Here is a 22,692-nt window from a genome sequence, read left to right as displayed (position 1 = left end):
CGTCGTGAGAAAACCTGCACATGCTGATCCAATATGAGTTAGGTTCCCCTGCAAAGGTTTCATCTGACTTCATATTATCTAGAATCATGGTCAAAGGTTTATCCCTTGAAAGGAAGACAGAGTCGACAGCCTTTGAAACCGTTCGCATCTTCAGCTGGACGGCTCAATAATGAAATGGACATTTAGATGATGACAGGTTACTGGCCTTTCTTAACCTTATTACTAGTCGTACTAACTTAAATTTACATACATACATACAATCACGTTTATATGCCATGCAGGGAAGAAAAAGACAGTATTGAAAAGACTGAAAGCCCACGCTCAGCTGTTTGGCTCAATGATAGAATTTAGATTCAAATAGTGACAGGTCGCTAGCTCATTATTAGCCTATCATCAGCCTTAAAAGAGGAATCCCAAGTTTATAAGCCTATCCCTTTTTCACCTTATACGATTATGCGAAAGAGATGGAGTGGTCCTATTATTTTTTTATTGTTGCCGAAAACCTCACAGCACTTAAAACTGCTTACAAAAATTAAAAGCAACTCACAAGAAAGACGGTTCAAAGTTTTCAAAAATATTTCCCTCATTTCTGTAACGTTATCTTTCAGTTATCTTGAAACGCACAAACCATTTTTGTCGACGAAAAAACAGAGAAAAGAATCTCAGGTACCTACGCAAGTACCGTGAACAATTAGATGATTGTGCCAGAGGTTAAAATGGGTAAGAAGATTAATTTTGATTACATTTGAGGAAAAATGTGTAAGTAAACATTTCTCCGTTTACATTTCTTTGTAATTATCTGGTTTGTGGCCTATTATATATATTATATAGCCTGTGAATATTTTTGGTAAAGATGAACCCCTGGGTTACCCTCTGGGGAGGATTTTTGCCTTGAAAGGAACCCAGGGTCCGTCTTTCAGGGACAATTTTACATTAAAAAGGTGAAGTTTGTAATAATGTGTCATTGAATACTAAAACGGTTCATACTCATACCTTACCAAATATAGGTTAGTCACATCTTTTTTAAGTTGCATACTGGAGTTAAATTAAAACAATATGTTTATGATACATATGATTTAATTCGATAATCATATTCGTGTGACTGAGAAAAATCACGAAAATCGATAACATTTTTATTTTTCTAGAAAATCGACCTCAACATCCCCATACAACTATTTACACTTGGAATTACACGAATTACACTTTTAAATGACTCAGAAACACTTTTTTTAATCCTGTAATGTAAAGTCAGATGGAATTAACTGTCACACTCTCATCTCGTCAATGGCTGCTTGCGGGAGGCTGGGGGGCGGTTTCCCCCTCCTGAGGGTAGCATGGGGCATTCCTCTGCCCTCCTCCCCTTCCCTAAGGGAGGCTTGCGCCGCAGAACCGTTCGGAGGCTGGAATTTCTGTTGCCTTAACTCTTGTAAGGGCGGCGAGTTATTAAACTGGTTCAAATTCTTCGGCATAGTCGCATACCCACCCACTTGCGGATAACTCACGTTCGGCAATCTAAAACTGCTGTTCCGACTGCCCAGCTTGCTCGGCAGCATCATGTTATCAATACTAATAGACGGACTCGGCGGTGACTTCGGCACGTCCAACGGCCCTTTGAAATTCAACCCTGCCAAATGTGGTTCAGACATCATTTGCTTTTTACGATTTTGCCTCTCAACGTCGACCACTAAACTCGGCGCGTGTGTCGGGTCTATGTGATAATGAGAGTGTTTCCCAGATATAGTTTCGAAATGCTTCTCGTTGAATCGCGTTTGTTTTGATCTCGACCTAGTTTTGTCCCTTTGGTAGTAAACACCGGCGAATATCAATACGTTTAGTATAAGTAACGAACATCCAATAGCTATAGTAACACTAAGAGCAGTCGAATACGCCGCATACCCGGCGGCTTCGAGATTAGCTAATGTATTATCAGTGGCGTTAACATTCTGAAGGTCTCTCCCATTTGGCAGGATAGTAGCGCACGTAGCTAGAATCGTGTCGACCGTGGTTAAAGCTGTGTCAGAATACACGGATCCATTTCGTCGGACCTGGTCGTTTTCATTGCCGGTCCTTGCAAGCGGATCTGGTCGGACAATTCCTTCGTAAAGTTCTTGTTCGTTGTGATTTTTGAAAAGATTATGTCTGGCCGCAACGTCTTCCATGCCGGCTCGATGGAGTTCGGGGACTAGACGGAGCCATACAGACAGCTGGTGAGCTCGGTAATGGTTCTTCAGACGAGGTTTCATGCCTGGGAACAAAGATAACGCTATCAAATTGAAAAGACAGTCTTGATTATGATAAAGTTACTAGTGTATCCCGTATTCTGTTTTAACGGGAATAGCAATTTATGAAGGAACTGGAAGACTTGTTACTTTAATTAAAGTTTGATTACAAATCTCATGTTGATAGAGTACGTTAGTTGTAATCAAAAGCTAGATGATAGAATACATTTAAATTTAGCTTCACTATTATGACAATACACATTTCAAAGTACGTTAACATACATACATACATATAATCACGTCTATATCCCTTGCGGGATAGACAGAGCCAACCAAACTGTCTTGCTAGAATAAGTGACTTTCAATATATTTTCTGAATACTTTGAAATTATAATGAAAAGATTTGACATACATACACATACATATATGTATATGTCTGTATATCTATAATACTAAAATAGTTGCATGGCTTAGTGTTAGAATTGAGGCCGTGTGTCAGATAGTGAAAGCACTGAATAAGCAAAAATTGTATGATAGTCGGCGAATGAAAATGGTTTTGGCAACAAAATATGCCTAACTAAGCACAATAATATATTAATAATATACTGATATTTCATCTACAGAGTTCCTAGATTAATTTATCACCTATTTGCTGAAGCGTGTACCTATACTACTGACACGAAAATCGTTCACGATAACATGTTACGCTGAATTGATTACATAGGTTACTAGCTGACCCGCGCAACTTCGTTTGCGTGTATCCCGCTACTTCGACAAATACAGTCAACGCACCAACACATATTGGATACTAATTTTCAATTCACACTAACTTCTCTTTCCCTTAACCGCGTTTAAAATATTAAAATGTTTTTTGGTTTCTGTGACTCTTTATAGGGACGCTGCCGCCGCCGCCGCGGCCGGCCCGTACCGTGCCGCAATACTAATATCGTGATATCTCCTAAACTATATGTCTAAATAACACACTGTAAACTGCAAAAATAATCTAAATTAAATGCTCGTGATGATGAACTTAATTATTTTGATAAGGATATATGTATTATTGGTTATATCACCAGTTAAACATCACCCAACGAATTAAATGTTTTTTTAATACAGAAAAGTAGTTTTTGTGACTTAAATAAAAAAGCTGGATATATGTCATCGCGGACTTTTTTGTAGAACTAATAAAGACCAATGTTTTTGCTGTACATTGTTCTTACTTGTATCCAACGGTATAAGCGGCGCACGCACAAATGCAATCTTCAATTAGATTTTTTTTCTGACTTCTTGGACATAAATCGCTATAACTCAGCTAATATAGTTTCAATGTATTTCAATTATATATAAAAACCTGTCGGAGAAAATACTCTTTCTATTAGTGAAAACCGCATCAAAATCCGTTGCGTAGTTTTAAAGTTTTATGCATACGAAGGGACTACAGACAAAATGGGCGACTTTGTTTTATACTATGTAGTGATGAATGTAATTTATTGAAATCGTAAATTAAAATGACGGCTTGGGACTTCAAACACGTGAATTTTTATGGGAATCGAAATTGAGATCTTTAAAAATGCTATACAATTTTCGATTAGATTATTAGCTAGGTTTAATATTTTAAAGAATTCTAGTACCTTATTCCGTATAGTATCTTATGCCACGTGGTTCACGGCATCAACAGAAAAAAGAATAGGACCACTCTATCTCTTTCCCACGGATATCGTTAAAGGCGACTAAGGTAAAGGCTTATAGGGATTTTTCTTTTAGGCGACGGGCTAGCAACCTGTCCTTATATTAATCTCAATTCTATCATTAAGTCAATCCAGAACGTGGCCTGTCAATTTTTCAAAACTGTTGGCTCTGTCTAACCCGCAAGGAATATAGACCCGATTATATGTATAAAAATTATTTACTTATAATACTCATGAATAATAAAATAAATATCAAAACCACAGTCAAGACAGGTTTAGCCTTATAAACCTGGTATTCTTATTTCAGTTGATAGACAAGCAAAATGTCACTATCTAAATCTCAAATCCATCAATAAGCCATTCAGCGGAACCTGCTCTTTGAGTACACCTCTTCTCACCACAATTTATATCACAGCAAAAGCACAAATACACCGCTAAGATATTCTCAGCAATCTCTCACGCTACATTTGTTGAGTTCGCGACCAAAATTTTCCTGCTGTCAACGCGAATTTCATATATCACCCGAATAAATTGTGCCGGCACTATCTTCTTTGTAACGGGGGCATTTGCGCACACTTTCACACGTGAAACAAATGAATGCCCCTGTCTGAATTCAGAATTCATCTGTTCAGATAGCTTGTTAGTTTTGTATTTTTGGAGCGTACTTATTATTCTCTTTGTTCCTTCGTTATTATAAATAAATATAATAATAAATAAATATATACGGGACAAATTACACTGATTGATTTAGCCTCGAAGTAAGTTCGAAACTTGTGTTACGAGATACTAACTCAACGATACTATATTTTATAATAAATACTTATATAAATAAACATCCAAGACCCAGGCCAATCAGAAAAAGTTCTTTTCTCATCATGCCCTGGCCGAGATTCGAACCCGGGACCTCTGTTGTCACAGACAAGCGTACTTACCGCTGAGCCACAGAGGCCGTCAATTGTTAAAGATGGTGTTCTTTTTTGGAATCTTACATACATACATACATATAATCACGTCTATATCCCTTGAGAGGCAGACAGGGCCTGTCAAAACAGTCTTGAAAAGTCTGATAGGTTACGTTCAGCTATTTGGCTTTAAGAGAGAATTGAGATTCAAATAGTGACACGTTGCTAGCCGATCGCCTTAAAGAAGAATCCCAAGTTTATAAGCCCCTACCCCCTTAGTCGCCTTTTACGACATCCATGGGAGAGAGATGGAGTGGTCCTATTCTTTTTTCTATTGGTGCCGGGAACAACACGGCACATTGGAATCTTTATCTGTGTATATGATACTTTGATTATTTTTGATGTACATAAGACATAATCTTAGTCAGTTAATTATTGAGATTTATAATCTGATCAGATAGAGAATTGAGATATAATTGTCAAAACGACTATTACTAAACCATATAATGAGATATGACTTGAACAGGAATTAACCTCGGGACTTACAGTTCAGAGGCAGAAACACTACTACTGCGCCATCAGGTCGTTAAATCTCATACATTATGTATAATAGATACGACCCAACATGGGTTAGGTTACCCAAAGATGTCGGAGATACGATGAAAGTTACGAGTACTTCGTGTGAAAATCTGACTTACTCACTCCAGTATCATGGTCACAAGCGCATCTATTGCTCCTGCCAAGATATGATGAGATGACATACATACATACATAAAATCACGCCTCTTTCCCCGGAGGGGTGGGCAGAGACTTTCCACTTGCCACGATCTCTGCATACTTCCTTCGCTTCACCTTTTGCCATGACGACCTTAATTTGATCAAGATACGTTCAATATGTATACGTTTAATATGATATAAAAGGTGTAATAAAAGGATGTGCCGTGTGGTTCCTGGCACCAATACAAAAAAGAAAAGGACCACTCCATTTCCTTCCCATGGATGTCTTAAAAGGCGACTAAGGGATATGCTTACAAACTTGGGATTCTTTTTTAAGCGATGGGCTAGCAACCTGTCACTATTTTAATCTCAATTCTATCATTAAGCCAAATAGCTGAACGTGGCCATTCAGTCTTTTCAAGACTGGTGGCTCTGTCTACCCCGCAAGGGATATAGACGATCCCATATGTATGTATGTATAAAAGGAGTCTTACCAATTTCTAAATATTTCTGATGCGTAGAATCATACTCTTCCCAAACGGTGCCTCTAAACTTATTCCTCTCCCTGGAAGCTGGCAGTAGAACTTCTTGTCTGATGTTATCGTTAGGATTTCTGTAAATATCATCAAGATTATTGTAACTATTTTTACAATGGTGTTAACATTGTAAAATTAACTATTTTATTAACCAACTAAGACGAATACACATATCAAGTAACATATTTAATTTTATTATCTAATTTTTTTTTAACTTGTTTTCATTGTATCGTGTCCCAAAAATAAAAGCTTTTAATAAAAAAAGCTTTCCTTGAGGCTATGTTTTAATACAAAGATTTGTACATTAGATTCCCAAACCAATACGTTAAGAGAAGCATCATGATAAAACATAATTAATTTATTATCATGATATAAGGTTATCTGTTAAAAAGGTAACGTAGATAGTAGCATTTATCGATGGTCATAAGAAACCCCAAGAGCTCAAGTATAAAGACAGACAAGATAAACACAATAAAGGCGATGATGATCTACGTGGTTCTAAAGTATAAAATATGAAGTTTAAATGCACATCTTGAACGATAAGTTGGAAACATGATTCTTCACTCAATTTTGTACCTATAAACAAGACTTTGACTACAACATAATAAAGCGCACTTCACTTCAACACTGTCGTTCAACTCCCAAGTTGCAAGAAGTTGTCGCGAATACGTGTATTGGATAACAAACTTTAACGCATTGTGTTGAAGTGGTATTTTGTTTAGAAGTAAAGTTTAATGGGACTGTATTGTTTTATCATAGACCCGATTGAGGGGAAATTCTCTTCTCTGCCATTTTATTGCTTACTGATACAGTGTGCTGTTTGCTCTCGTTAGTATGAATACAAACTGGACTTGTTTTTGTATTCATTCATTCATTCATATGAATTGTTTAACGAACTGTTAAAAGCATGATGTTCAGTTTTATTTCTTTTAGTACGCTTTTGTTTACATGTATCATTATAAGCAATATCAACTTAAGGACACTTAAGTATTTAATCGTGCTACTGAAAGTCCGATACACCGATTAAAAGATTAAATGCGTCACTTTTAATTACTAACAAAAAAATTACGTGTTATGTAAGTTTGTCGTTTCTGTCTGTGTGTTCGTTTTGTGCTGACGATTTTCCGATTTTGATTCTGTTTTTCTGTAAACAAAGATGAGTCTGAAGTATTCTTAGCTATGTTTGTTGAAAATCTGTCCAAGATGGCTGCCGCCACAAAATGTCACATTATATATATATATTCACGACGCCAATAATATGAGAATCAAAAACAAAAAGAATTGAGTAGTAGACTACTATATACTTTCTATTATACTTTGGACAGAAATAGTAAAAAAAATACATGCATACCCAGATCTCGCGAAGTTAGCTACAAACAGCATCATAGATTCCGACAGTGCAACTTCAGACTTGGTGTAGTTCTGTGGGAAATGGCCGAACCCATCCACCAATGGCGCTCCGAACACATAAGGTAACTCTTCCCCGTGTACTGCGCCCATTCTCTGCAACAAAATAGTCGATGAAAATTTTCAATTTAATGTTCACGTCAAAAAATTTCAAGATAATGTTCTCGTCAAAAATTTTCAAGTAAGTCCACGTCGATTCCCAAGAAGCAGACAGAGTTATTCATTTACTTGACAGACAATTCCAACTTATATTATAAATGCGAAAGTAAGTTTGTTTGTTTCACGCGTTATCTGCTGAACCAATCTGCTTGAAATTTTTCAGATGTACAATCTATGTACAATGTCTAGATTAGGACATAGGGTACTTTTAAACCTAGTAAAAACTAAAACTTCGGAAGTTGCGAAATAAATGTATTTTTTGTCGGTGGCGCTAAATTTGCGCGTGTAAGTTACGCGAAATTTAAATATGAACCAAACTGCTGGGTCTTACATTTTGAAATTCGTCATGGAATTTCTTTATGCAATTTTAAAGCCCCAAACAAAAAAGTTTGTCGAAATTTCCGCGGGAACGGAAATTAACGAAATATTTTATTTTACGCGGGCCTTCTTTTTAAAAGCTTTTATTTAGTTTATTATTAATAAAAATTGCGATATCTTGATCGAATTAGAATGACAAGGAAAGAGGCTCGTATATAACAGTATTCGCCAATGACATGACCATGCATACATACATACATATGCACAAAGGCAGTAACAGAAAAATATTTCAAGATTATGAAATAATAAAATGCATATACAAGACAAGAGAGAAAATATTTTATGAAATCGAATATTCCAGAAATACGAAAAATCAACGCAGAGATATCATAATACTCGTACGATACGCAAGCGAAATTTTCCAATATTTCGTCGACAAATCCTTTCTCGTTAATGTTATTTGAAAAATTAAACTTATAAAAGATGAAGAATGAAAGTTTAAAAAACAGACAGGCTGTCTTTGGACACGATGGTCATAAGTTCATATATGGGATGTTATTCTTATAGACCCAAAAAGTAAGATACTCGTTATAATGGCGTTATTCTCAATATTCCAGTACCATAACCGTTCAACCACAGACGCTATATACAGTTAGGAATCCTACATTTCTACGGAATAAATGTTCCTAAATCTGAACATTGAAAACGCCTAAACCGACCTCTATTCACTTCATAGTCAACGATCACTTACTTGCGGATAAAACCCGTCTTTAGTCTGGTAATCGAACACATAAAAGAATGTCTTAGTTGGTCTTCTTGGTCCTTCGTCGTCGTTCAAAGCGGGTTTAGGACCACCACTCAATAGGTCCCCACTTTGTACCAAAGGCGCCACGTATTGTGCGTCGGACAATGCGGCTACAGTCGCGTCTCTTGTGTTTATAGGGTTCTGCAACAAAGGATTATGGTAATGTATGGTAATCAAAGTGCTAACTTCTTTTCACGTTGTGGCCTGGATCGATTTAATACTAGATTTGGCTTCGGGTTTTCCTTACGTTTTGAGGAATAGAATCGTCTTATGAATTTGGACTCAGATGCTGTTTTGTATGTCTGGTCTTTACACTCTTCACTTTATTACTCTACATGTTTAATTTTTACTATCCTTAATAGTTTCATAAAAATGTCATTGTTTGTTATGATGTCACGTTATTTTCTCATAAATTTCTTAACTAAAATTATTTGACAATGATAATTGCGTTCCATTGTAAATAATTGTTTTATTTTGTATGAGTAAGTACAATTTCACATTTCGGGCCACGGCCTAAATAAAGAAAGGTTTCGTGTCGACGAAGCTACATCGCATTATGATCTCTACAAAAAAGAGATAAGATATGAATCACCTAAAACGTTTCTTTCCAAACCAATTGAATCCAGTGATGTTGACCAAACGAATATTTGTGCGAACCCAAAATCAAATTCAAGGGACTTAATGGGGGATTTTGTTTATTCCACCATTCGCTATATAGAACGGTCGCCCAAATCATTTGGCAGAGTTACAAAGGAATATCGATTTTATGTGGAAAGTAAGAAGGTTGATGTTGTAATTAGATTTGCCTTGATTGCGGATTTGGGCGATAGCTTCTATTTAGATAAACAAACAAACCTCTACCGTTCTTTCCCAGTCGGTGTATTCATTGATGATGGTGTAGAATATTTCACTCAAATGATACGTATAAGAGTTCCTCACGTAAGTTCTGAAACAATAATTTATAAATTACTAATTTACTACTATTACTAACAATAATTTATGAATTAAAATTACTTAAAATATAATTATTGTTAGGTTAGGAGATTAGGACAATTTCTTTAAATAATCTCAGATTTTTTTTTTATTCGGAGATCGAACCTCTATCAGGTCAAGTTAAAATGATTTATTTTTGGTATTTATCTTATAATGAGTATAGTACCATATACATACATACATATGGTCACGTCTATATCCCATGCGGGGTAGACAGAGCCAACAGTCTTGAAGACTAAATGGCCACGTTCAGCTATTTGGCTTAATGATAGAATTGAGATTCAAACAGTGACAGGTTGCTAGCCCATCGCCTTAAAGAGGAATCCCAAGTTTACAAGCCCATCCCTCAGTCGCCTTTTACGACATCCATGGGAAAGAGATGGAGTGGTCCTATTCTTTTTTTTATTGGTGCCGGGAACCACACGGCATAGTACCAGTTGAGGTAATAACAATTACTAATTATCTTAAGTTGAGACTAGTAACAAAAAAGTAATTCACGTGTGACAAAATGTCATACATAGATCCAAAATGAATAAAAAGAACGTTATTTGGTCATAAACATGAAGCTATTTCAATATCGTATAGCTATTAATTATTGCTGGATTGAGAAAAAAAGCATCGAGTTTTTACAAGCAGATACTCAAACAAAAATAAAGTAGTTGTTGTGAATGAACATTACCCTTATATATATTATCTAGATGCTAATAATTCAAATTAAGACCAGCTCAGATTTCAAATAGTTTGGCGCTGATAGCCGTAATTAAAACCTCTTTTCTTGGAACACAATTATGCGAAATTGAAATTTTGATATGAAAAGATTTTTAATGTTAAACATTTATAAATTTTACAATAAAACAGATTAAATAATGATTTCATAGAAAGAAAATTTCAGCTTTATATCAACCATCTTATTTAATTAATAAAAATTTATTGTGATACGATAAAACTAAAATATACTAAGGTACTAGAGCTTGTATGAAGAGAGTTATGAATGTGGATGAAGCGAAGGAAGTATGCAGAGATCGTGGCAAGTGGAAAGAGGTAGTCTCTGCCTACCCCTCCGGGAAAGAGGCGTGATTTTATGTATGTATGTATGTATACTAAGCTACTAACTTCTAAAGAACATATAATTATATTAAATATATATATATTTATAATTACTTTATTAATCTCGATATTAATTAAAAACTTACCTCAACATTCTGTCCCTTTTATCCGGCTCAATGCCATTCTGCACATCATTAGCTGAGAACTTCCAAAGTGCTTCACTTGTCACCACTCCAAATAATAAATCATACTTATTCTGGAACAATCTCCTTCCACTATCACTCCTCTTCTTATGTACATTCATATTAAAATTCATATTATTCAACGGCCCGAAACTTGGAAAGTCCCCCGTGGCATACATCGTTAAGAAATCTTTAGCAAAGTCCGTTTTTATAACCACACCGTCAACAGAAGGTCCAAACGCAGTTAAAAAGTTAGGAGGGGATATGTCTGCAGATAATAATTCTTCTATAGGCGCTTCACGAAGACAGTCAACAATGATCTCGTGGTCTTTCGATAGATCGTCTGGTATATTACAGTTCATATGTTTGGCTAGTTTAAGAGAATAGTATACGGGATCATCAACTATTGCCCAGGAGCTAAGCGCAGAGCCTGATAATAATATTGCTCTGTGGAATAGACCTGAAACAAGATAAATAAATCATTAAGTACTAAAGTAAGAGTAACATTAGCCTGTTCATATGAAAGTTGTTAAAGTTTTAAATGAGAGGTTAATTTCCAATGAATTTGATTTCGTTATTGACAAACTATATAATATTGTTTTTTACCACTCAAATATTGCAACAATTTCAATCATAAATCTTACCAGAATCTGAAATTTGTAAATGAAAAAAGTGTTTCCACTCAACCCTTTGTAACCAACGTTAAACGCCATATCGCTCATTAGATTCTTAAAGCAAAAACTGTCTCCCAATTCACTAACGCAGCTGTTGCTTTAACATAAAACTAAATACCTGGCATAACTGTCGGTGATATCATGAGGAAGTTGATGCAGGCAGCTCCAGAACCATGCCCCATTAAAGTTATGTTGGTTGGATCGCCTCCAAATAGTGCTATGTTCTGTTGTACCCAATGTAATGCTGCTATCTGGTCCATAAGGCCGTAGTTGGCTACACGTGCTTTGAGCTGGGGTGATGGATTTGCATTGAGGAAACCTGCAATGATTAATAATTTTAGCCCATCGCCTAATAAAAGATTCCCATGATTGAAATATAGCTGTCGTAAATTAAGGTCATTTTAATGTTCGCCACAGCTCTAAGTATTATGAACAATTGCTAATGATTCAATAAAAACAAGTAATAATTGAATTTCAAGATTGCATAAAACTTTTATTATAATCCTTGAGAAATGTAGGTAGTGTAGTAATTTCTTGAAAGCTAATTAGTATTTTGATTTAAAATTTCGCAGATTAAAATGAATTCGTAGGTTAATAGAGAGTTACCTTAATTGAATTCTTTCTTAGAAAATTTGACTTCAATTGAAAAATTCCAATAATCCATGTAGGTAACATGCAAAAATTTTACCAATATTTTATAGTGTGGTTTCTTTCTATACCTACCAAATTACCAGTTTAACTGGTAATTGATAGAAAAAGTTAAGCTTCAAGCCTGACGTTTAGGAGTACTCGTATTATAACAAAATTTAACTAATAGAGGTTGCTTTTTACACATAAGCAAATAAAAAACTGCATCAGTTCCACCGCTTTTAAATGGAAATTTGTTTCTCCTTTGCAAAACTACCGCGCGAGTCTCTCAAGGGACAACTTTAATTACCACCCAATACATATGTACTTCTTTATTCTGTTTTTTGAGTTGAAACAGATAATATTTAACAGTTAATTGTATTCTGATCAAATTAAAGACGTCCTGGTAAAGGGTCAGGTCAAAAGTACCCGAAACCGCCGAGCTTGCATGAAGAGCGTTATGAAGGTGGATGAAGCGAAGGAAGTATGCAGAGATCGTGGCAAGTGGAAAGAGGTAGTCTCTGCCTATCCCTCCGGGAAAGAGCCGTGGTTTTATGTATGTATGTATGTATTCTGATCATGGATATAATTATCATCATTAGATACTACTTCGCGCCTTCGTCTGCATACTGTTTTATTTATTTATTGTAACATTTACATTTTGTTAAGTGCAATAGGCGGACTAAATGCTATTAGCTTTGTCTAATAGTCTATAATTGTTGTTAATTATTCAATAATTACAATTTGGCACCTAAAGTATCACCCATTTATTTGTGTAAGAAATTTCGAAAAGAAATATAAAAGTGACAAGAACTACAAAGTCACTCAAAAATTGGACGACAATGGAGTCTTTCAAACCATGCCATGCCTAAAGAACAAGACTTTAATTTTAAACAAGTTCTTCATTTTCTTTAAAACCGCGCATCTTAAATTTACATAACAACAAGGTATATTTCAAAAAACTATTCCTCCAAAGTACCTCTCAAGGGGCAAGTTTAATTTTGGAGTGCATCTATTCAAGAGAAACGGAACGTAACGGTACAAAATACACGGGAATTGTATTTACACGGATCCGACAGAACTTAGTACAGCGAAATTGTGAAAAAGGACGGAGTTCCATCCATTACGGATGCCTTAAAAAGTTTGCTCGAGACAAATTTCGAGCCGCTTTTTCATAACTCGTTAAAATGCCGTTGGGAAGTTTTCGAAACTCGTTTCTTTTAGTTTAAAAATGATTGATGTGTTAGGTACTGTGAATGTATACGTGGACCAAAATATTTTAAATCAAAGAATTATTTGAGTAATCGAAGATGTTATTAAAAATTTCAACAGGACACAAAATTTTAGTTACAAGGGTTTATTTGAGTGAGTAAATTTAGAGAGACTCTCTGACCTATCATACATACATATATATGGTCACGTCTATATCCCTTGCGGGGTAGACAGAGCCAATAGTCTTGAAAAGACTGAATGACCACGTTCAGCTATTTGGCTTAATGATGGAATTGAGATTCAAATAGTGACAGGTTGCTAGCCCATCGCTTGAAAAAGAATACCAAGTTTGTAAGCCTATGCCTTAGTCGCCTTTTACGACATCCATGAGAAAGCGATGGAGTGGTCCTATTCTTTTTTGTATTGGTGCCGGGAACCACACGGACCACTGACCTATCATAATGAGAATCTTAACGTTAATTCGCCACGTTTTTTCACGAAATGACATAAACAATAAACTGAATAATAACCATGTTCAAGGCTTGAACCGAGCGCATTCACTACATTTATTAGATCAATTTAACAATGTCCAAGCACTTGTCATAAATGCCACATTCCATTCTCAGACAGAGATCATAAAAATTCTTTTAATTTCACATTACGTCGTGACAAGTTTGTTTAATATGGAATTGGACATGATCAGAAATTCAATTTGACCAAACTAAAATTTCATCGACTTTGTTTCATTTTTAATTCTATCTTCTATTAAGCCAAACAGCCGAACGTAGGCTATCAGTTTCCAAGATTGTTGGGTCTGTCTACCCCGCGAGGGATATAGACTTGATTATATGTTTATATGTATGTTGTCATTCATCGTCTCCCGTTTGTTATTGTTTTCCACTGAAAGTCAACGCTATATAATATTATCGGATTTCTTTTCTAAATCGGTCACTCATTACTGAATATCGTGAGTGCCGTATGGTTTAAGGCACTTTACAAAAGAACCCCTCCATATCTTTCTCATAGATGTCGTAAAAAGCAAGTTTATTAGTCTATCCCTTAGTCGCCTTTTACGACATCCATGGAAAAGAGACGGAGTGGTCCATTTCTTTTATATATTGGTGCCGGGAACCACCCGGTAAAAGCTGGCATTAATAGTGATAAATATAAAATGAAGACACTTTTCAACAAAATATTTTCTACACGGGATAACCATAGCATATATTGCAAAAACAATTACAGAAGAGTCACGGAAATAATTACAACAGAATTAATATAGAACATTTGTCACGCGAACAAAGCATTAAGAATCATAATTAGGTAAGTATTTTTATATGTATCACGAACATTAAACATTAACGAACCTTAATTAATTCTAGATTTTTCTATTAGGTTATAAGCACTTTCGCATACACTCATACATACATATAAACACGTCTATATCTCTGGCAGGGTAGACAAAGCCAACAGTCTTGATAATACTGATGGGCCTCGTTCAGTTTGGCTTAATGGTAGAATTGAGTTTCAAATAGTGACAGGTTGCCAGCCCATCGGCAAAAAAAAAACAATCCCAAGTTTATGATCCCTATCCGTTTGTCGCCTCTTACGACATCCATGGAAAACATATGAAGTGGCCCTATTCTAAAGTACTAGGAACCGCACGGCCCTTGTACATATACTTTTACGTTATACGCTCTTTGTCGTCATCTGGGGGCACGGCAGTGTTCCCGCCAAGTCGAAGTCAAAAAAAATCGGCACGGCCGTATCATCCTTTTCTCGAATATGTTTTGCATACATACATACATATGGTCACGTCAATATCCCTTGTGGGGTAGACAGAGCCAACAGTCTTGAAAAGACTGATAGGCCACGCTCAGCTATTAGGTTCAATGATAGAATTGAGATTCAAATAGTGACAGGTTGGTAGCCCATCGCCTAAAAAAAGAATCTCAAGTTTGTAAGCCTATCCTTTATTCGCCTTTAACGACATACATGGGAAAGAGATGGAGTGGTCCTATTCTTTTTTTTATTGGTGTCAGGAACCACACGCCACCAATACATACATTACATTTACATACATACAAACATATAATCATGTCTACATACCTAGCGGGGTAGACGGAGCCACCTTATACCTTAGTCGCCTTTTACGACATCCATAGGAAAGAGATGGAGTAGTCCTATTCTAAAGTGCTAGGAACCAAACGGCCCGCTTTATTGGCGTTATCTGGGGGCACGGCAGTGCTCCCGCCAAGTCGAGCAAAAAAAGCGGCACGACCGTACCATCTTGTTCTCGAATACGAGTAAGTTTTACGCGCGGGCGTATCTAGTATACTCCTAACATACTTACCTAATACCCCTAATCTGAAGTTCAGCGTGACCACAATGAGGTCGGTGTAGCTGGCCAAGACGGCGCCGTCGTACGGATTGCTGGAACTGTACGAGTAACTCTCCCCGTGGACGTAGACTACGACCGGCAATGCTAGTTTTGTTTCGTCCACTGAAAAATTAAGGTTTAATTAGTTTATAGAAAAAAAGAACCATGCGGTGTTGTGTGATTCCCGAAAAAAATTGTAAAAAAAAAAAAATGGGGCCACTCCATCTGTTTCCCATGGATGTCGTATAAGGTGACTAAGGGATAGGTTTATTTCCAATATTTAAAAAAGAACTAATAATAAGAATATTTTACTTATAAGTCATAAAAATTGGATTTCATTATCGGGTGCGGTCTTATAACGCAACAAGGCATCCTTCTCTTCTTATACAAGGATACACAATTCCCACACAAGTACATCCCAGGGCAAAAGCTAGGTCAAATCAAACAGAATCACTGAACAATATTGAAGAAACAATATTTGTTAACTCCAGACAATTAATTGAGAACTGTTTACTTTAAAAATTGATTTTCTTTGTTTTGTCGAGTCATTTATTAGAACAAAAAACATATATACATACATATAATCACATCAATATCCCTTGCGGGGTAGACAGAGCTAACATTCTTGAAAAGACGGATGCCCTTGCGGGGTAGGTATTGCTTGAATTGACTGATGGGCCAGTTTGTCTTAATGATAGAAATGAGATTTTAATAGTGACAGGTTGCTAGCCCATTGCTTAAAAGAAGAATACCAAGTTTATGAGCCTATCCCTTAGTTGCCTTTTACGACATCCACGGAAAGTTATAGAGTGGTCCTATTTTTTGTGCTATTCGTGCCTGGAAACACACGGTATTTGTATAGTATATAATAAGGAAATATACATACACGCGGGCGCTTTCGCGGGCAAAATCTGGTCGACAAAAACAACGAAACTCTAATTTCCTTTTCTTCTCATAAAATATACAGTTAACAAACAAGATTAGAATCGAAATTGAATATTGAACAACGGAAAAAAAATAATTAATTTTTTTTTACCACCGCAAAATGTTAATTAATTTTCATCAAAGTTCTTGTCATTTACAGAAGAAAAAAAATACGAGAACAAAAGAAAACCAAAGTCAAAGTTATTTTGTTTGCTTTTCTGAATATTCTGAAAATATCTTGTGTTCCAAAAAAAAAAGTAATTGGTTAAAATGCAACAAGATTATTTGCACGACAAATAATGTGAGCAGAATTCATAAAAGGAATATTTTTAAGAAAATATAGTATTATTATTAAAAAAAATACCAAATCGATCGAACGTTTCTCTATTATTAAGTTCTGTAATTTTTTGCAATAAAAATTTGCTTTTTTACTTAATTTTATAAGAGTATAGAGTGTCTCATGGGAGTTATATTATCGTACATACATATATATTTATTATGCAAAAAAAAATGCAATGAACGTTTCCTCGCAAAACCGTTTCGATGAAATTTATACTGGATGGAATTCCTTATATTGCTGAGCTAAGCTAATATTGCATATAATATAAGATATTTCCGTGGATGAAAATATAATATTGAAATTTTCCTACTTTTTATCTATAGAAAAAATATCATACACTAGATTATACCGAGATATCCCATCAACGCGTACAGGAAAAAATAATAGTTTAAAAAAAACTAAAAAACTACGCTTTATTGCTAATCAAACTAAAAAATAGAAAATAAAAATTAATGACAAAGGAATTATAAAACAGTAGTAGTAAGTCGAACAATCAGTTATAGTCAATTACCTCTGATTAAAATTATAACAAAATTAAATTTATAAACAAAACAAATTAAATCAGAGTAAAAAGCGTGGGGTGCATTTTACTTCATTTTCATAACTCTCTTGTCATAAATATATGCTAATAGAATGATTTTAATATTTACTACATCAGGCACCCCACGCTTTTTACTCAGATTTAAATTGTTTTGTTTATAAATTTAATTTTGTTATAATTTTAATCAGAGGTAATTGACTATAACTGATTGTTCGACTTACTACTACTGTTTTATAATTCCTTTGTCAGTAATTTTTATTTTCTATTTTTTAGTTTGATTAGCAATAAAGCGTAGTTTTTTAGTTTTTTTTAAACTATTATTTATTTTCTATTTTTTAGTTCGATTAGCAATAAAACGCGTAGTTTTTTAGTTTTTTTATACAATTATTTTTTGGAAGTAAACACTTCTAGTATAACTATCTTACTAGAAAAAACTTTCGCAAATAAATTATCAACATTAATCTCCCAAATTGAAAAATAGGTTAAAATTATGTATGTTAACATTCTACTGTTGCATTCTTCTGGGAAATCAGAAAAATATAGGATCCACCTGCCTCCATATAGGATAGGATCTTTATACTTCCTCCTGGCTTTAGTCCCGGTAACAACCTTGTCACTCTGCAGAGGTCCAAGTCCAGTCCATCCATAACTATAAGAAATATGAACATGAACGCTGTTTTGACTGATTCTGTGACGAAGCGGTAGTACACTTATCTGTGACACAGGTGGACCCAGGTTCGAATACCGGCCAGGGCATGATGAGAATAGAACTTTTTCTGATCGACCTGGGTCTTGATTGTTTATCTGTATAAGTATTAAAATAGAAATTTACTTACTTTGCAAAGGAGCGAATATGTTTAAATACAAACAATCTTCACTTTGATTCTTAAGATAAGGCATCAGTCTTTTCAAATACTCTAGTCTGCCTTTAGGCATTTTCTCTAACATGGTCCTCTCATCGTCTAGATCTGGTAGCTTCTGCGGACAAGCCGGACCTGGCCTGTCAGACACCCTGACTCCGTCCCATGGAGACGGAGTTCTTGTTGGACTGAATCTAAAAGATATAAAAATAAAGAACGTATTTACAGCTCTATAGTCTTCTCAAAATCCTACTCTGTGTGGAATAAGAATTGTACTTTTGAGTTGTTGCAATTATTAGGTAAACTTCTGTTATAACCGTTCAAATATCTGATTAGAAAATAAGATTGAAAGTCGCTCCATTTGTCTATAAGGTTAATGCTTAAACTGCTGACCAATAAAGGTGAGGAGTTTTTAATACAAATATTGTTAGCACTTTTGTTGCTTCTTAAGTTTATAGAGATAAAACGATCCTTTTTGAATCGACCGTGATTCACACGATCACAATTATTTTGCTTATCAAATTAACATCTTACCTGTTTGACCCAACTGGAGGCGTAGCATAAGGGACACCAAGGAAAACTTCTAGAGGACTCAAATATCTATGCTCGTCCATAGCCAACACTATGCCCTGTAATTTTCCATATTTAGTTTGAACTATCCTACTGCTTATTTTAAATTTCACATTAGCCTTTGGGATCGGACTCGAGGGGTTAAGATAAAACTTTTTGTAGTCCTCATAGTTGCTATAAGCACTGTTTTCGGGGTTGTAAAATTTGTTATTGTGTACAAAAGTTTCACTATTGTAATAGGGGTCATGTTCGAAATTGACTTTAGTATAATCTACATTTTCACTCGCGTGTTCATGTTCTTTGTAATCTTCGTCGTGGCGTTCATCATTTTGATTATCATTTTTCACATCTTTGGCACTATCACTAAAATGTCTATTCATATTTGCCGTATTGGAATTCACAGTTTGCACAGACAAACACGTAACAACTAAAACGCAGTATATATTAAAACACACTACTTTTTGGGCGGTATTTCTGTATCCCTTTCCATTTTTTACATTGTAATTATCACACATGCTCGAACAAGTTTTAGTCCGCGCGTGGATTAGTCCGTTTTGAAACATATTTCATCATGTTATCACTTTAGTGTTTTCTTCTATTGGATGAATTGTCATAGTGAGCCGTCCCGCTGCATCTGAAACAAACAAAAGTAATTTATATTTCACGGAGCAAAGAAATTTGTGATTCAACTAAATTTACAAACGTTTCCCCTTTTGTTCCGTTCATATTTACAACTTCCTTTTCCTTCTCTCGCGAAAGTTTGTCAGATTAATTATTTTCGCCATCAGATTAGATCATAAGGAAAATAATTTTGAAATTATTTCAGTCACAACGTATATCAAACTTCCGAAAAGTTGAGTCAGGTAGGCAGCGGCCTGAAATAACTGCTTGCTGAATCTTTTCACATCACATTGTTGGGTCTTATAGCAGACTAAGCGAATTATTTTCTACACAGCGTAGTCGAAATAATGATGGTCACGCGATAAATTTAGCTGAGAAATTGATCGCGCGGTGTATAAAATCTATACAAATACTACAAAATATCTGAAAGATTTGTTGTGTTATTTGGTATGTAGATAATTGGAAGGCAGAAAAAAGATTGGACCACTTTTTGCCACAAACGGATCCGTGGGTAACAAGCAGTTCGTAGACTTATATTTTTCTAAAAGGGTCCTGCATATCATACAAACCTGCGTGTGGAGTTTGTCTTCTCACTTACCTACGTACTACTTTTGTCTTATCAGATTCAGTCAACACATTTATTTATGAGTAAACATTATTGTGGTAACTTTATTAGTGATATTCTTTATTTTTTCACAAAACAATAATTACACTCATGTTACAAAGCTTATTTCCATCTAAGTACGTATTTCAAGAAATAGCACTAAAAATTTAGTCATACAAAAATAAATCACTTTGACGACAAAATTCGTCATAAATATAGATTAAACTATAAATAGTCTAAGATAATATTAAATCTCTTTTATGGAAAGGATAATGGTTCTTCCAATTATTTGGTTGGTTGGAAGAATTTCGATCTGGGATAAGATCACCATTGTATATTAGTTTTGACAATATCTGTAGATTTTCTCTTATTTGTGTATTTTTGTCACAAATAGTCCATTGACAAAATAACAGACAAATGGGATAAAGATGTAATTTGATAATTTATCTCTTAAGGCATAAAAAGCCTTTAGCTAAAGTACTCAGAAGACCACTAACTAAATGATTACATACCTACTTAGGTGTACAATATTACGCCTCTTTCCCGACATGGTAGGTAGAGACTACATACTTTTAACCGACTTCAAAAAAACTTTGGTTCTCATGTTGACCTGTATGTAAATGGGCCAAGGTTTTGTCCGTGGTTAATGTATAGATTTTAACTCTTATAAGAATAAAATGTTCCTTTTTCAATGATTAAATGAAGATTTCACAATCTGTTCAGTATTTCGGAAGATGGCCTTACAAACAATCAGAGTTACCACTTTATCTTCTTCAATTTTTTTTTTCAAGATTCACGAGTTTCAAAATCAAATTCCTTATTTAAGTCTAGTTTTTATTCATCAAGACATCTTAAAATTTAATGCGAAGTGAATTATGAAAAATCTAGATGCTACAAACAAATTATATTAAAGCGACGTAAAATATTACTCGGGCTTTTACAAAATTAAAATGTTTAGACTTCATTTATCACCGGCCTTTCTCTTATTAACGATGTAAAAACAAAGAAAATTAATCCTTTGAGAGCTTAACTGCTTACATTTATACAAATATTCCAATATATCTTTACTGGAAACCTGCATTTTTAGTTTTTTACCCATTTTCTTTTTTATTCACTTTCTGATTTAGGTCATGGGTTCAATCTTTGGCTGGGTCATAATGGATTTGAGTAGTTTCAAGTTGTGTAGTGGTCAATGTGATGGATTTTCACTTCGGGGGACCCATGGTTGATCCCAGTAACGGATACCCCTTTTTTGATTTTACAATTTTGTATATTATTTTGTTCGGTTTTGGATGTTTATAAATATAGTATTGTTGAGTTGGTATTTCATAATACAAGTTTCAAACTTACTTTGAGGCAAAATCAATCTATAATGTTTGTCCCGTACATACATACATATAATCACGTCTATATCCCTTGGGGGTAGACAAAGCCAACAATCTTCAAAAAACTAAAAAGTCACATTCAGCTGTATGGCTTTATGATGGAATTGAGATTGAAATAGTGTCAGGTTGCTGGCCTACAGCAGAACACCAAGTTTATTAGCCATACTCTTAGTCACCTTTTACGACATCCATGTAAATTTGTTCCGTACTATATATTAATCATTTATTTATAGTTTTTCAGATGTCCACCAAGCACCCTCGGCTTCATCCAGGTATACCTAAAATATTCATTTGTACGTATCTATTTTAATGTTGACGGGCTCTGTAGCACAGCGGTAATACCCTTGTTAGTGATACAAGAGGTCCCAGGTTTGAATCTCGGTCAAGGCATGATTAGAAACGAACTTTCTCTGTTCGACTGTTCGATGATGACAACGAATGTCATATCTCTTCATACCTTTATTTTACTCCGCGGGCTACCGCAAGAGATGGGTCGAGGTGATACCGCCTAGTGCCCATAATAATTTGGTTGATGAAAACAAGTGGGGATACTGCGAACTTTAACCATTTAGAACGGGATAGTTACGAATTTGTCAAATGAATGTTTCAATTGAAATAGCTGTTTATGGAAAATGCACTTCATTATTTTAACTGACGGTGTGGTTATGGATTCTATGCTCGTCTGGCGGCAAAAATATACATACATACATATAATTACGTCTATATCCTTTGGTTGGTATATAGTCTTGAAAATACTGATCATATTATCATTAATCCAAACAGCTGAACGTAGTCAACTTTCAGCTGTTTGGCTTAATGATAGAATTGAGATTAATATAAAGTGACAGGTTGCTAGCCCGTCGCCTAAAGGAAGAATCCCAAGTTTATAAGCTTAGCCCTTAGTCGTCTATTACGACATCCATAAGAAAGAGATGGAGTGTCTCACCATAACAGCATTGGTTAGTATTCAAACAGAACTTTCTA

The 22,692-nt window shown here is 35.1% G+C and overlaps 1 protein-coding gene across 1 annotated transcript; it reads right to left on the bottom strand.

The window, feature by feature from the left end:
- Window positions 1-1,265: 1,265 nt before the first annotated feature.
- LOC106140852 (neuroligin-4, Y-linked-like) lies at window positions 1,266-22,418 on the bottom strand. The gene is made up of 11 exons (XM_060953568.1): window positions 22,365-22,418; window positions 19,063-19,580; window positions 18,505-18,722; window positions 15,837-15,986; window positions 11,766-11,966; window positions 10,938-11,433; window positions 9,607-9,697; window positions 8,698-8,892; window positions 7,414-7,565; window positions 6,021-6,139; window positions 1,266-2,245 (listed from the first exon to the last, which is right to left on the bottom strand). Exons 1-11 carry the CDS (start codon window positions 22,416-22,418, stop codon window positions 1,266-1,268), a joined length of 3,174 nt encoding a protein of 1,057 aa, XP_060809551.1.
- Window positions 22,419-22,692: the final 274 nt, after the last annotated feature.

Source organism: Amyelois transitella, chromosome 4 (assembly GCF_032362555.1).
Source record: "Amyelois transitella isolate CPQ chromosome 4, ilAmyTran1.1, whole genome shotgun sequence".
Lineage (NCBI taxonomy): Eukaryota > Metazoa > Arthropoda > Insecta > Lepidoptera > Pyralidae > Amyelois > Amyelois transitella.
The sequence above is the reverse complement of the archived record's forward strand: the minus strand, read 5'-3'. Positions and strand labels throughout refer to the sequence as shown.

Excerpts from the sequence above, each read along its gene's own strand:
- LOC106140852 (XM_060953568.1), bottom strand. The coding sequence starts at position 22,418 with ATGTATGTATGTATATTTTTGCCGCCAGACGAGCATAGAATCCATAAC. Across the intron at positions 7,566-8,697 it reads AAGACGGGTTTTATCCGCAA|AGAATGGGCGCAGTACACGG; the intron begins GTAAGTGATCGT and ends ATTTTGTTGCAG. Across the intron at positions 2,246-6,020 it reads TCAGAAATATTTAGAAATTG|GCATGAAACCTCGTCTGAAG; the intron begins GTAAGACTCCTT and ends CTTTGTTCCCAG.